This window comes from Onychomys torridus, chromosome 14 (assembly GCF_903995425.1).
Source record: "Onychomys torridus chromosome 14, mOncTor1.1, whole genome shotgun sequence".
Taxonomy (NCBI): Eukaryota; Metazoa; Chordata; class Mammalia; order Rodentia; family Cricetidae; genus Onychomys; species Onychomys torridus.
In genome coordinates this window covers 46,901,717-46,919,107 of record NC_050456.1, presented here as the reverse complement: position 1 = coordinate 46,919,107, position 17,391 = coordinate 46,901,717, and the positions used below count along the sequence as shown (strand labels likewise).

Below are 17,391 nucleotides of genomic sequence, written 5' to 3'. Positions count from 1 at the left end.
CAAGGATGAGTTCTAAGCCAGGCTGGGCTGAGATGATGACTCAACAAACAAAAAAATTTAAAATACTGAAAGCTACAAAACCCCAAACTTTCTTAGGTATGCAGTTTTCTGATCTGGAACATTAAATATGGTCTAATACATGTAAGTATATGTAGTTATTACAAATGCTTTATATTTCTAATTTTAAGAATAATTATTGCAAATAAGATTTTTCAAAGAAACTTAAAATTGATGTAAGCAAATTTATTCTCATCTCCCCAAACAAATCAATTAGAAAGTAATTTGCTAGGCAGTGATGGCACACACCTTTAATCCCAGCACTTGGGAGGCAGAGCCAGGCAGATCTCTGTGAGTTCGAGACCAGCCTGGGCTATAGTGAGATCTAGGACAGGCACCAAAGCTACACAGAGAAACCCTGTCTCAAACAAAACAAAACAAAATAACAACAAAACCAAAAAGAAGCCCCCACCCATAAAGAAAGAAATTCCTTTGACCACTATCTACTGCCACACTGCTGTCACCAGCTACCAGTGCTATTGAAGTCAATCTTTCATGATAACAACCATCTCTTCTAATGTTTATCCTTTTTATAAAAAGAAACTCTTCTGTCAGACTTACTAAATATAATAAATTCTCCAAAAAAAAGTTTAAAATTAACTGTTAAAACTATTTCTAAGTTAATGCAAAAATAGAGTTTTGAATTATACTTAGTGATAAAAACAAATACTCACAAAGAAGGATCTTGGACAAGATCTTTAAGATTTATCCCACTGCGGTCTTCTGCAAGATTTCTGAAGCAGCTATCACTCACTAAACAAGAAAAAGGGAAAGAAAAGAAAATTAGTTTTTGTTTATATTTCACTACAGCTATTGGTGGCCCAAAGTAATTTTTAAATGAAATTTAGCCTTTCTATTTCTTTTCTAAATATCAGAATTGACGTTTTTTCCCCCTGGTAAATTGAGGGGGAAAATGTTAATGCATTTCAATAAAAGCAGCTAATTAAAACACACTAACCTTATATAAATGCAATATATAAAGCAATTAAAATGTGGAAATTTTCTTTTTACTTCTAGAAGATTAATTTACCAATACATAGTGGCAAGTCCTTGATCCCACACACCAAAAATAAAAGAGACAAACACTACCACTATCTCTGCCAGCAGAGATCAAATTTGCCATTTATATAGACTAAGGATCAAGAGATTATTTGGGAAAAGGAAAATCACCACAGCTATTGGTATTTGCAAGCCAGCAGAACAGACAAGAAGCCAGCCCAGTTCAAAACAACAGAATTTTGGAAGACAACTGGCTCCTCGCTCATATTAATTTAGAATTAAAGAAATTTTATATCCATGTTTACTGTTCCACCCCATGGGCAATACTTGTAAACAATAAGTTACAAGTATGAGATAGAGCACAAAGTATAAACAATGGTCAAGATAAAAAAGAATACAAAACACTACAGATAATACAGAGTTTAAAATGTTTAAGAAAACTAACATGAGGCAAAGAAAAATCCTTAACAGTAGCCTAAAAAGGAAACATTAACAAAGAAGTAAAATCTACCAAAGAAAATTAGATAGTTTTAGAAATGATATGTATAATATGAAATTAAGAACTAGGCAGATTTCATATCCAACTCCATATAGCAAAATCTAAGATTATTGAACTTAAAAAAATCAGCTGACAAAAGTCTGAAATGAAAAATAACAAACAAACAAACAAAAGGACAGAATGTAAGTTATATAGGAATCAACAGTGACACAGATAAACAGGAGAGAATGGAAGAGAAAACAATACTTAAAGAAGAATTAATAACTTCTGAAGCCAGGCTGCAGTAGAGCACACCTTTAATCCCAGCACTCCAGAGGCAGAGACAGGCAGATCTCTGTGAGTTCAAGGCCAGCCTGGGCTACAGCACAAGATCCAAAACAGGCACCAGAATTACACAAAGAAACCCTGTCTCGAAAAACCAAAACCAACCAACCAAACAAACAAACGAACAAAAATTGATCTAAGAAATATAAATGTGAGAGTTAGTAGAAATGTGGTCAGAGAGGTTTTGAGTTTAGTTATTTAGGGAACTTAAGTAATAACAATAATTATTATTGTTATTGGTTTTTCAAGACAAAGTTTTTCTGTGTAGCTTTGGCTGTTCTGGAACTTGATTTGTAGAACAGGCTGGTCTTGAACCCAGAGATCCGCCTGCCTCTGCATTCCAAGAGCTTGGATTAGAGGTGTGTGCCATCACTGCCTGGCTAAAATAATTGCTTTTTAAAAACACTTTATTGGGGTTGGGGATTTAGCTCAGTGGTAGAGCACTCGCCTAGCAAGCACAAGGCCCTGGGTTCCATCCTCAGCTAAAAAAATAATAATAAAAATAAAATTAAAAATAAAAAAATAAAAACACTTTATTTGCATTTATTTATTTAGCATGTGTGGGAGAGTGCACATGCCATGGCACACACGTGGATATTAGAAGACAACTTGTAGGAGATGGTCTCCCCTTCGGCCACATGGGCACCAGGGATCTATCTGCTGGGGTCACCAGTCTTCCAAACAAACCTGATGAGGAAGCAGTGGCTATCCTCTGAGCGGAGGCCTCCTCAACCATCAAACATAAATTTAATGTTTGAACATAATCTAATCAGAAGGATAGATTATAAAATTCTGGTTTTCTAAGCCAGTTTTGTAATAATATTACTCAGAAATCTTTTCTACCTCAGAATAACATTACAAGGTTTATGACCTTTAATTATAGTCAATTTAGTCACAGCTGTGATGTCATCTTTCTTTAAGCTTTAGCTTTTCATGTCTTTTTTATGATGTACTTTGTCCCTTTAGTTTGTCCCTTTTCTGATTTCCTTTGGAATAATCCTTTACCTTAGGACACAGTTTAAAATCTTTTCATTACATTTATTTACTATGTGTGTGTGAGTTGCCTTGGTCATTGTGTCTCTTCATAACAATAGAAACCCAAACTAACACCAGATGAGAAGTCATCAAATTTTTTTCTTCCCGCAGGATTCTGGGGAATGAGGGTTAGTGGCAAGCAGCTTTGCCTAAGCCATCTTGCTGGCCCCACTTTAGGGTAAAATCCTTATTTTACAAAATCCTTTCTCATCTAACAACGTAACTTTTTTCTCTTTCTTTCTTTTCTTTTCTTTTTTTTTTTTTTTTTTTTTTTTTTCCAAGACAGGATTTCTTTGTGTAGCTTTGGAGCCTGTCCTGGAACTCACTCTGTAGACCAGGCTGGGTTTGAACAGAGATCCACCTGTTTAAAGGTGTATGCCACCACCACCTGACTATAACCTTTTTCTTTAACCTTCTCCAAAAGTACATTTTATTTCTATAATTTAGCTCTCCTCCTCTCTCTCTCTTTTTAAACTAAAGGTTACTTTTTTATCTTTTTGTGGTGATACTATATTTGTAAAATGTGATTTTATTTGTATATTAATAAAGTTGCCTTGGGGTCAGAGCAAGCCATAGCAGAAGCTGGGCGGTGGTGGTGCACGCCTTTAATCACAGCACTTGGGAGGCAGAGCTAGGTAGATCTCTGTGTGTTCAAGGACACAGCCAGCATGGCAACACACCCCTTTAATCTCAATAGCAACCATAGAAGACCTGGAGGTCTGTACAGACAGGCAGTGACGAGGAGGTCATGTGGCTGGGTTTACAACCAATGAGAAAGCAGAACAGAAAGTCTATAAAAAGAAAAGACACACAGAAGTAGCTCTCTTGCGGAGAGGAAAGACAGCAGAAGCAGTGAAGGGTAAAGTTTTCAGTTCTTGCTCTGACCTCGTGGCTTTTAACTCTGCAACTGGATCTGTGTTTCTTATTTAACAAGACGGTTACATCTACATCTTTTTTTTTTTTTTTTAAAGAAAATATTTTCATTCTTTCTTTTTTTGAGACAGAGTTTCTCTGTGTAGCCCTGGCTGTTCTGGATTTGCTCTGTAGACCAGGCTGACCTTGACCTCACAGAGATCCATCTGCCTCTGCCACCTGAGTTCTGGGATGAAACATGTGTTTTACCACCACTTGGCAAATATTTCTTTTTATATAAATAATTATACTTCAAATGAAAATCCCCCAAAACCAAATATGAAGCATAGAAAACATGTATATCATATTGAATAACCAATAGTTATAAATGCAGGTAAAATGTTAATAGTACTGTCTTTTCTTAATAAATTTAATTGAAATATTTGTGAAAGATTTAAGCCTTGTTATAGTAGACATCAGAAACTGTTTTGGATTTTAAGAAATACGTATTAATTTTATTTTATGTGTGAGCTCACTATTTACAAACTCTTCAGACTCCATGGAACCAAAGAGAAATACAAGAAGAAACATAACCCAAGAAAATATTCAAGGAATACCTTCGTGACAAGATGCAGCGAGTCTCATGAAATGAATGAGAAATGATCCTCTTCTCCATTTCTAGTATATTTTTTTCTAGCACTAAAGAGCCCCACCAAACTATCCTTTCTCTAGAAGCAAATAATGCTCTCCTCTTATTCCCACCAATATTCAACTCTCTTGATATGTTTTAAAAAAAGAACCTGAAATATCAGTTGATATCCAAGAGAAATCACAGGAAAAGAATGCCACTTATTTTCTTACAACATGATTATGCCACTTAGACTGGACAGCAGAGAAAATTATTTCAAATTACCTAAGAACAGACATAGAAAGATGGAGTACAATTATTCTGCAATGACAGTAGACTCAAATGGTGAGCTTTGTGCTATGTTGTTTGCTTTCATGGTGGTAACTGATAGTGACAACACTTTACATCTCTGACTGCTTACTCTCTCACTGTATCAGTCTTCTGTTATCACCTAGACAGCAGACTTCCAGCTTTGCTCTAGGGGAAAATCACATCTTTAGAGCAAAGCCAGATAATAATGAAAACATTCAATTTTAATTTAGTTGCTCAGCACAAGATAAATTGAACCAAATGAGCTTTTTATTAGAAGAAGGTATATCAAAAGGCAATTATAGGGGATCTTATAATAAAACTATAAACAAATAGGAAAAATACCAATAATTAGGAGCACATCACCTCTGGAGAAAAATAGAAAAAAGATTGCACAAAGAACTTGAGCTTCTTTTTAAAAAATTTAGCTATCAAAATCTTAGCAAATACACAAATGACACTTATCACATAGTTAATACTTCAATTCCAATATACTAAGTCTTAGTCAAATTTCAATGCAATGTTGTTGAAGACATAACTACTCTGGAGAATAATGTTACAAAGCTAGTAAAACGGAGAATAAAGTTTTTTCACCAACAACTGTATACATAAATATATACCCCAAGGAAAAATTTCACACATGAATAATTCTTTGAAGAATCGTTTACAATAGTGCAAAATTAGGACTACCAATATTATAATTAATTAATTATTCTGAAGGCAGGCTGTAGTGGCTTATGTAATTCTAGTGCCCAAGAGAAAGAAGCAGGAAGGAGGCCTGGAACTCAAGGCCATCAGATGTTATATATAGCAAGTATCAGGCCAGCCTAAGCTATATAGTAAAACCTATCTTTAAAAAAAAAAATCAAACAAATAAATACTAATGCAATTAAATACCTGTTGGGAGTTTAATGGAGAATTAGACCTATCAATGTGGATGAGTCACATAAATAATGTTGACAGAAACAGGCTTTTGTACAAAATAATTCAGACACATAATATATATCTTACTTTTTGCTTATTTAAGAAGTTACAATATAATTACATCATTTACATACATTCCATCCCCTTTTCTTCCTCCAGTTCCTTCCATGTCCCTCTTTTCTCAGCTGCCTTTCAAATTCCTGGCCTCTTTTTCTTTAACTGCTATTGTTACATAAATATAAATGCATAAATATATAAATACAACCTGTTGAGTCCATTTAGTGTTTAAATTTAAAAGGCAAAATAAGACTACATTTATTATAAGTTAAAGTACAAAAGTATAATAAATAAGAATGAAAAAGAAAAACAACAATTTTGGAAAGAAAGATAGTATGATGAATGACATTCTAATTTCATTTTTGCTATAATGAAATATTCTGACAAAAAGCAACTTAAGGGCAAAAGGGTTTATTTTAGTTTACAGTTCCAGGTTACAGTCCATCACAGCAGGGAGTCACAGTGGCAAGACCTTGAAGTAACTAGTCACACTCACATCTACAGTCTAAGGCAAAGAGAGACTGGATGTCTGTGTCACTTGTTTGTGCTTTTATGGGGTTCAATACCCCTTGACTGGGAATGGTGCCACTCACATGGGCTGGGTCTTCTTCCATCTGTTAACTTTAGACAATATGTAGCAGATGTGCCCACAGGCCAAACCAATGTAGGAAAACTATAGACAATCCCTCACACTGTCACTCATTTTCCAAGACATTCTAGGTTGTGTAAAGTTGACAATTAAAGTTAACTGGTAAAGGTAAGTATTTATAATACTCTATTTATTTTGTTCAGTGGGAGTTCCCTGAGTATTTATTAGAATAACACACATTTAAGGTAAGATTCATATGTTGGTATGCTCCCCTATTCCTATAAAGAAGATTCTTTGTAAAATATAGATCATAATGACTTCAACACTGACATATGGGTATTTCTAATAAAGCATAGCTCTGGTTTTCAAAAATTAAAATCTGACTGGTAAATACACTGTTACCTTAATTTGTGAGATTCTAATTTTTTTAACCTACACTGTAAGTTACTAATCTTCAAAAACATTAATATCTCTAATATACAAGTCAAATTTAATTACAAGTATATCAAATTGAACTGCCCATCACTAAGCCCACATATTAATACAAATTTTGAAATTTAGCCTTGGGATATGACTTTTAAAAAAAAGTAAATACATGCTTTCATTTTCATTAACTGCCCGTAACTAACCAAAAGATAAACCATTAAGTAGTATTATTATATACATATTTTTTAAAACTTAACAGAATTATGAAACCCAATTAATACATGTTTCCTTACTGTTTTTCTTCTTTGGGTATTCAAGACAGGGTTTCTCTATGTAGCCCTGGCTGTTCTGGAACTTACTCTTTAGACCAGCCTGGCCTCGAACTCAGAACTCAGATATCCCCCTGCCTCTGACTCTTGAGTGCTGGAATTAAAAGTGTGCACCACCACCACCTAGCTCCTTACTGTTTTTCTTCAAAAATAACATATCTTCAAATTACTGGGTTATCTTCTTTCTAATACTTTATCTCAAATGTATATACCATTAGCACTTCTGTTGAACTTTTGTTCTTCAATGAATACTTTTATAATAATGATAATCATGGCAATACAAGTTTGATTAGTAACTAGATTCTAGTCAGTCTCATCAGAAGACAATCTCTAGGCATCAATATGGTTGGCTTCAAACTTCTTAGTGGCAGGTCCTATGCCTGCATAGCTGCAGCCTTGTACAAGGTTGTGTTTGCAAATCTGCTATTCTCACTTTAGTAAGGATATTATCCATAGCCCAAACTAAAAGAGAATATAATATACTGAAATCCTTGGGGGATATTGTCTAAGGCAGGAGTTGACAAACATTTTCTTCTGAAAAGGACAGATATATTAGTGCATATTCTTTCATCCCTCCCAACCTGACACTTTTTAAAATATATATTTTTAATTGAAACAGAATTACATTATTTTCCCCTTAACCCATACTAACTCCCTCTTTAACCCCTCCCATGCCTCCATCCTACTTCAAGTTGATAGTCTCTTTTTCTGATTATTATTGTTAGATATATGTAAATTATATATATACAGAGAATATATAAATACAACCTATTGAGTCTGTTTTTGTCCTTCGTGTCTGTCTGTCTGTCTCTCTCTCTCTCTCTCTCTCTCTCTCTCTCTCTTTCTGTGGGTAGTTTCAGGGCTGACCACTCTATATTGGACTTTTTAAAAATAAAAATATCAAGCTAAAAGGACAAATCAAGCTTCAGACAGATTGGCACAAAGGCTGTCAGCCAACTCCTGGCAAAGAAGACAGCTTCCAATCCATGGAATTGTGCTGATCACCCTTAATCAGCTGGTCCTTCAGACTTGTGCTTGGATCTAGTATACGGCTCCACCCAGTGGACACCATCAGTTTTTCACTTAATCTGAATCATTCATGAAACATGTTTAAACACTTATGGTGAGCTCTATATATTACAGAATCAGTCCAAGGGTTTTATTCACAAATTTAAATGAATAGCAAACATTAAAATCCATCAGTTGAATCCAGATTTTACCCACACCAAAACATTAATCAAACTACCTCACATGCATAGTCAGCAATGACAGTAATGGCATAATGTATAGAGATGGTACCAATACCAAGAACAGTGGCTTTTTTTCTCTCCTTTTGCTGTTTGCTCCATATTGGTTACAAGGCCCACAATTGTTCCTCTTTATGTAGTTTCTGACATTTGGAAAGCACACTCAAGTGTTTCCCCTCAGATTTCAGGAATAAGTGGCACACACCTTTAATCCCAGCACTTAGGAGGCAGAATTAGGCAGATCTCTGTGAGTGCCAGGCCAGCCTACATAGTAAGTTCCAGGACAGCCAAGACTACACAGTGAGACCTTGGGGGGGGGGGTGTTTAAATAAAAATAAATAAACAAAATAAAGGAGACTTCAGCACTTTAATTCCTATAGCCCAGCTTTCCCTCCAAACATGGAATCAGAAAAATGATAGTGACAGCAACTGAATTTAACATCATAAAAGTTCAAGTTTCTTCTCCCCTTTCCGTTTCAATCTGTACTTTTCTTATTCCACTATATTTACGTACTTTGACTTTAACTGCATCTAGGGGGATAAAGCACATGGGGAACTTAGGAATCTATTAGAAAGGTATAGCCATCAAAATAATGCTGTACTTCATAAATTAATCAGGGGAAAAGGAAAACAGAAAACAGAAATGGATCCTCACATACGAAAATTTCTTTTAAGACAATGGTATAAAAGCAATTAAACAGAAAAGAAATACAGGCCTTCATCATATAGTTTTGGAAAACTAAGCAAGCATATCAGAAAAAAAATGATTTTAATACAAGCCTCAATCTATATGCAAAACAACCCTTAAAATGTATCATAGACCCAAAACTTACAAATGTTCAACTTCTATAAATATACATATCAGAAAATCTTTGAGATTTTTATTTAAGAACTTTGGAATTGCTTAGAATATACACAATACACTCTTTTGAGAAAATAATGAGAATATAACTGCCCCCCCCCCCCGTGCTAGGATCAAAAGCGTGTGCCATCACCACCCAGCTGAGAATATAACTTTTTATACTGAAATAGTCACAGACTCACAGAAAGTTAAAAACAAACAAACAAACTATAGAATTCACTCTGCTTTCACCAGTGGTGAGATACTATTTATCATAATATTAAAGCTAGAAAAATTCGACATTTAATATTTGTACACTATTGTTAGCTAGCATACAATTCTTCCTCAGTTTTCCCCAATATTTTTACATGTCTGTATGTGTTGATTTTGTCAGAGGAATGCAATTTTACATCATGTTTAACCACTACCAAGATACACAACAGTTTCAAAATTATAAAACAACCCCAAGCTAAAAATAATCCCCTCATTATTACTTCTTTGTATTCACACCTTCCACCTGTACTATTCTGTTCCCCGTGGCAATTACTTATTTGTTTTCATTCTTAAAGGTTTTTTGTTTGTTTGTTTGTTTGTTTGTTTGTTTAGGGATATAAATGGAGTTGCATGCTATCTAACTTCTTGGAAGCTAATTTTTCTTATTGTATTTCTACCCTGTCCTTTATATCTGTTATTGTAAAGATACAACAGTTTCCAAGCAAGGGAAGTGGGTAGGTTAACTGAAGATCTTCACCTCTCCCTCAACCATTCCAAAACCAATCACCCAGTCTCATCCCCAGCTCTATAGCAAACCATCAGCTGCAACTCCTTCAACCCAACTCCAGGGAATCACACAGATCTTCCCCTCCAAACATCCTTTCCCTCATTCATGGCTTTATACTAGGCATCAAACCCAGCAAGCATTCCTTGGGAACCCACAGGCCACCCCTGCCAGAGAGGCAGGTAGGCAGACCTTCACTCCTCTATCCATTCCTACATGTCCAATCCCCCAGTTTCCCCAGCTCTGTGGCAGATCACCTGCTGCAGCCTCTCCATACTCTCTGCTCCATTCTCAGGGGACTAAGTAGATCCTAGTGGAACACCCTGCTTTCAGCTCCTCTGTAGTCTATCCCCACACCTATGTGTCAGCTCCCAATACCTAGAAACACATTTCACCTGACACTGCCAGTGACCACACCCATCAGGATCCCAGAAAAGAATCCTACCAGGCAACAGACAGCCACTATACTCTCTTAAGAATCAGAGAGGGAAACAGAAACCAAGAAACAAAACACTCATCCAACAAAGACAAAACCAGATATCAACACCTAGAATTACAATCTTCCCAAATCTAAATGCCTAGATGCCAGCATAAAAACACAATCAACAACAACCAGACAATAAGCCTGCACTAGAGCCCAGCAACTCTATCACAGCAGGTCCTGAATATTCCAACATAGCTGAAGCACAAGAAAAAGACCTTAAATAAATCTCTTAAAGAAAGCTATGAAAACACAAACAGTGGAAGGAAATGAATAAAACAGTACAAGGCATGAAAATGGAATGAGAATCAATAAAGAAAACACAAAGAGAGGAAAATCTGGAAATGAAAAAATTTAGAAACTCAATTTGTTGGTGTTGGCAAGCCTCGCCAACACTACAAGGGATAGAAGAGACTCTCAGGCATTGACGACACTATTGCAGAATATTTGTTTAACTGTGTAAAGATGTGCTGCATTTGTTTGATTATGTAAAGATGTGTTGCTGTTTTACCTTGACTGCCTAAGGCACCTGATGGGTCTAATCAAAAGCTGAATTGCCAATAGTGACGGAGGAGGTAAAGGTAGGACATCTGGGCAGGGAGACTAAGTAGGAGGAAAAATTTAGGCTCAAGCGAAGAAAGAAAAGAGACGCCATGGAAACCCCAAGGGCCAGCCAAGCAGATACAGAGGACGCAGGAAAGTAGGGCTTGGTAAAAAGCCCTAAAGCAATATGAAGATGAATAAAAACAGGTTAAATTAAGTGAAAAGAGCTAGTGGGTCAAGCCTAAGCTAAGGCCTAGCATCCATAACTCATAATAAGTCTTCAGGTCTTAATTTGGGAGCTGGTTGGAAGCCCCCCCCCCAAAAAATTCCAACTCCAAGACATTTAGAAAAATGGATACTGTGGTCAAAGAAAAACTTAAATCGTAAGTATTCCAAGCACAAAACATCTAGATAATCCAGGACACTGTGAAAAGACCAAATCTAAGAATAACAGAAATAGAGGAAGGAGAAGAAACCCAACTCAAAGGCACAGAAAATATTTAGAACAGAATCATAGAAGAAAATTTCCCTAACCTAAAGAAGGAGATACCCAACAAGGTACAAGATGCATATAGAACACCAGAGACTGGACCAGTAAAGAAAGTCTCCTTGACACAAAATAAATAAAATTAGCTAATGGTACAGAACACAGAAAGAGTATTAAAAGCTGCAAAGCAAAAGGCCAAGTAACATATAAAGGCAGACCTATTAGAATAATACTTATTTCTCAATGGAAAAGCCTAAAGGGCCATGGACAGATGTTCTACAGACTTGAAGAGACCACAGATGCTCAGTATATTATACCCAGCAAAACAATCAATAACCACAGATGGAGAATATGGCATTCCATGATAAAACTAAATTTAAGTAATATCTATCTACAAATCCAGCCCTAGGGAAGGTGATAGGAGGTAAACTTCAACGTAAAAAGGTTAACTACACTTAAGAAAACAGAAGGAATAGCAACTGAAAGGGGGAAAACACACATACACTACCACCACCACCACCACCACCACCAAAATAACAGAAATCAACAAACACTGCTCATTGATATCTCTTAGCATTAATGGTCTCAATTCCTCAAGGGAAAAAAAGATACAGACTAACAAAAAGGATGTAAAAACAGGATTCATTTTTCTGCTGCATCCAAGAAACACATCTTAACATCAAGGATAGATATCACCCTGCAGTAAAATAGTGGGAAAAAATGGACTCGAGAAGTAAGCTGGTGTAGCCATTTTAAAATATGACAAGATAGACTTCAAACCAAAACTAATTTGAAGAGATAGGGAAGGAAACAACATCCTCATCAAAGGAAAAGTCACCAAGAAGAGGTTGCAATTTTTAACACCTATGCACCAAACATAAGGGCATCCAAGTTTGTAAAAGAAACTACAACAGCTTAAATTATATATTGACCCTTAAACACTGATAGTGACAGACTTCAATACCTTACTCTCGCCATAGACAGGTGATCCAAACAAAATGCTGGAGCTAACAGACATAAACCAAATGAACCAAACAGATATTTACAGAACATTTCATCCTAACATATAGAATTTAACTTCTTAGCACATAACAAAACTCTCTGCAAAATTGGCCATATACTTGTATACTTGTACACAAAGCAAATCTCAACAGATTAAAAAAAAATGGAGAGATAATACTAATAATTTAACAGCACAATAGGAAGCTCTAGAATAAAAAGAAGAAATCTCACCTCAAAGATGTAGATGGCAAAACAAATATCATCAGACTCAGGGATGTAAGCAATAAAACAGAAACAAAAACAAACAGCCAGGCAATGATTTCAATCGTCTTTGATCCCAGCACTTGGAAGGCAGATCCAGGTGGATCTCTGTGAGTTTGAGTTCCAGGAAAGCTAGGGCCACACAGAGAAACTCTATCTTGCGGGGGGAAAAAAAAAAAAAAAAAAAAAAAGGAAAAAGAAACAAAACAAAGAGTTGGTTCTTTGAAAAAAAAAAAAAAATCAAACCTTTACCCAAATTAACTAAAAGGCAGAGAGAGAGAGAGAGAGAGAGAGAGAGAGAGAGAGAGAGAGAGAGAGAATATCCAAATCAACAAAATTAGAAGCAAAAAGGGGATATAACAACAGACACCAAAGAAATCCAGAGAATTATAAGGATACTTTATAAACCTGTACTCCACTAAATTGGAAAATCTAAAGAAAGGAATAATTTTCTCTCAAATATGACTTAACAAAGTTGAATCAAGAACAGATAAGCAATTTAAACAGAATTATAACCTCTAATGAAAAAGAAGCAAAATTAAAGTTTCCCAAGCAAAAAAGCCCAGGGCCAGATGGTTTTAGCTCAGAATTCTACCACATTTTCAAAGAACAGTTAATGCCAATACTCCTCAAAGTATTCCACAAAAAGAAACAGAAGGAACAGTGTCCAACTCATTTTGAGGCCACAGTTACCCACATTTCCAAACCACATATAGATCCAACAAAGAAAGAGAATTAGAGACCAATTTCTCAATGATCATGGATGAAAAAATTCTCAATAAAGTATTTGAAAACCTAATCCAAGAATACAGCAAAGATGATCTGCCACAATCAAGTAAGGTACATCCCAAAGATGCTGGAACAGTTTAACATACATAAATTGAATATGAAATCCACCATACACACAGACTGAAAGACAAAAAACGGCACGATCATCTCCTTAGATCCCGAAAGGGCCTTTGACAAAAATCCAACATCCCTTCATGATAAAAGTCCTAGAAAAATCAGGTATACAAGGGACATAACTCAACATAATAAAGGCAATTTATACTAATCCCATAGGCAGTTTAACTTAAAAGGAAAGAACCTCAAAGCAATTCCACCAAAATCAGGAACAAGACAAACTTGTCCACTCTCTCCATACTTATTCAATATTGTGCTTGAAGTCTTAGCTAGAGCAGGATACAAATAGAAAGGGAAAAAGTCCAAGTATCCTTTATTTACACATGATAAAATTCCAACAGGAAACTCATACACCTGATTGTTAAAGAATTCTTTTATTGTTTATTAAAGTGTAAAATCTGTGCACAAATATTAAAGTATAAATAGGGAACCTGAACAGAGTTGCAAGCCACCACAGACACCCACTGTCACTTGCTCCTCGCTCCAAAACGCTCCTCTCAATTGGCTAATAGACTGGTGACAGAATTCCTGTAATATCTGACAAGCATTTCTAGCAAAATAGCTTGATACAAAATTAACTCACAAAAATCAGTAGCCTTCCTATATACAAATGACAAATGGCTGAGGAAAAAAAATCAGGGAAACAATAGCTTTCACAATAGCCTCAAATAATACAAAGTATCAAGATTTGTATGATAAAAATTTTGTGGAGTTGAAGAAAGAAACTAAAGAAGATATCAGAAGATGGAAAGATCTCCCATGCTCATGGATCATAGGATTAAAAATGGCCATCCTAACAATGGCAATCCAAAGATTCAATGCAATCCCCATCAAAATCCAAATTATTCACAGATCTTAAAAGGACAATTTTCAGTTTTTTGAACACACATACACACACACACACACACACACACACACACACACACACACACACACACACACACACAAGCTAAAACAATCCTGAATAATAAAAGAATTGCTGGAGGTATTGCCAACTCCAATTTCAAATTGTAATACAAAGTATAGTAATAAAAACAGCATGGTATTGGCACAAAACCAGGCACACTGATCAATGGAACTGAACTGAAGAACCAGATATAAATCCACACACCTATAGACACCTGATTTTTTGTAAATAAGCCAGAAATACACACTGAGAAAAAAGACAGCAAAAGTGCTGGCCAAACAGGACAGCTGTATGTAGAAAAATCCAAATAGATCCATACTTATCCTGCACTAAACTCAACTCCAAATAAACCAAAGACTTCAACCTAAAACCAGATAAACTGATAGAAGAGAAAGTGGGAAACAGTCTTGATCTTATTAGCACAGGAGAAAACTTTCTGAACAGACACTGTTAGCATAGGCACTGAAATCAACAATTAATAAACGGACCTCGTGAAACCGAAAAGCTTTTGCATGGCAAAGGACACCATCATTAGGACAAAGCAAAAGCCTACAAAATGGGAGAAGATTTTTACTAACCAAACATCAAATAGAGGGCTAATATCGAAAATATATGGAGAACTAAAAAAATAATAGGTATCAAGAAAGCAAATGTTTTCTGTCTCATATCTACAATAAAAAATCTTTCTCTTAACCATGAAGAAAACCCACAAATAACACATTTAAAAAATGAGGTTAAAGATCTAAATAGAAAATACTCAAAAGGAAACTTAAATGGATAAGAAACAAAGAAAAATAATGCTCAACATCCTTAGCCATCAGGGAAATAAACACAAGTGGGTCTGTTTCTTGTGCCTTCTCTTGAGCTCTTTTCCTTCTGTTTGTTTTGTCCAATTTCAGTGTTAGTTTTTGTTTTATCTTATTATATTTTATTTTATTATTATCCCTTAGAAGACTATTTGTTTTTTAATGAGAGACAGAAAGAGATGTATCTGGATAGGAGGGGAGCTGTAAAGGAACTGGGAGGAGTACAGGGAAGGGAAACCATAATCAGGATATATTACTTGAGAAAAAAATCCATTTTCAATAAAATTAAAAATTGAAAGCTAAAAAATAAAGGTACAATAATAAAAAATAATGGCATAGCTATCAAAAGTATATATAAATATTATAGTATCAGAAACAAATTCAATCTCTGCTTTCTAGTTATAGACAACTATAAAAATCCTTTTTCTCAAATATTTATTTTTATTCATGTATATTTGCAGATATTTGTATACACATGAGGCTGCAGGTGACTGCAAGGTCAGAAGAGGGCATTTCGTCCCCTGGAGCTGGAGTTACAGCATATTGCCCCTTTATGGATATTTTGCCATATTGTAGTTCTTGTGTCACTGCTGGGTAGGAGCGAAGCAAGTAACAGTCCTACCCAGCAGTGACACAAGAACTACAATATGGCAAAGTTACTTGCTTCGCTCCTATGGAAACTTGCATAACATTTCCTGGTACTGTAGAAGCTAGACGAGAGGGAGAAAGTTTTCAGATTCAAACCAGTTCAAACAACTAAGTCCTGTGTCCTGAGTGTGCTCTATTTTCATCAATAGGGGCTCACCTTCGACCTCTGGCATGTCAGCAAGGCAAGATGTGTGAAGGTTTGGATGAGAACGATCCCTCATAGGCTCATACAGTTGAATGCTTGTACCACAATTGTTAGAGCTTTTGGAAAGGATTAGGAAGTGTGGTCTTGTTGGAGGAAGTGCGTCCTGTGTCTGTGGTTCAGGGTATAAGGTCTCAGCTACTGCTCCAGCAGCATCATGCCTGGCTGCCTGCGTGCATGCTTTCTGTCATAATGATTATGGACTCCAAGCTGCTGAAATCATGAGCCACCAAATTAAATGCTTTCTTTTATAAGCTGCCTCATTCATGGTGTCTCTTCACAGAAATAATAAAGAATAACTAAGACAAATGGGAAATAATTCCTGGTAATAGAAACATAGACAATTTCCTGGGGCTAGTGAAGTTATGGATCTTATAGGAGACTCTACTACCACCAGCATATTTCCTAACTAGATTCGAAATCATATCCGTAAACCAACAGGTAAGTATAACTATAACTGGGGACCTTTAAAAGTTATTCCCAGTCCTTGGAATCTTCCCTGCATATCTCTGCTTTCTGTCTGCCATGAGTGGAGTATTATCTGTAACATATTGCTGCCAATGTGATATTCTGCCTCTACAGGGCCCAGAATCAATGTAGTCAAGGCCAATAGACCCAACCTCTTAATACCATGAGACAAAATAAATCTTTCCTTCCTCCTTAATTTAAATTTCAGGTATTTTCCCATACAATGAATAAAGCTACCTACTTCAAAGCCTTAACTTAAAAAAAAAAAATGAGACCAAAGAAAATTTTTTAGATTAGCTCATTCATTCAGGCATAAGTAATATTTGCAGCCCAAGTGTCAAAATCAAGTTTTAAAAATGTTGGTCCATAGAAAACACACCAGGCAAGGTGGATTGTTCTCTAAACTCGTGTGGGAACTGTGAGTGTCCTAGTTTACTTTCTGTTGATGTAAAAAAATACCAGTCCAAAACCAGGTTTGGTTTTAAAAAAGGATTTATCTTTAGCTCAAAGGTTCATCATCATTACAAGTCCACCATGAAGGTAAGCCAAGACAGGGACCTGCATGTAGAAACTGAAACAGAGACCATGGAAAAATGATGCTTTCTGGCTTATTCTCTTTGGCTTGTTCAGCTACTTTTTAAATAAAGTTCACCACCCACAGTGGGCTGGGCTCTTCCATAGTAATTAGAAATGAAGAAAATGACTCACAGACATACTCACAGGGCAAATCTGGTGGAGGTCTGAAATTTGATTCTTTATCTTATTTAATTATAAACAAGCTGAGAACAT

General features: G+C 35.7%; 1 protein-coding gene across 21 annotated transcripts in view; it reads right to left on the bottom strand.

Annotated features, from left to right (window-relative positions):
- Positions 1–17,391, bottom strand: part of Gphn (gephyrin) — a 396,859-nt gene that overhangs the window by 308,871 nt on the left and 70,597 nt on the right. For all 21 annotated transcript variants that reach the window (XM_036205531.1, XM_036205519.1, XM_036205528.1 and 18 more), the window contains exon 2: positions 732–810. In XM_036205531.1, coding sequence (XP_036061424.1) covers positions 732–810 — 79 coding nt within the window. The remainder of the gene's footprint in view (positions 1–731; positions 811–17,391) is intronic.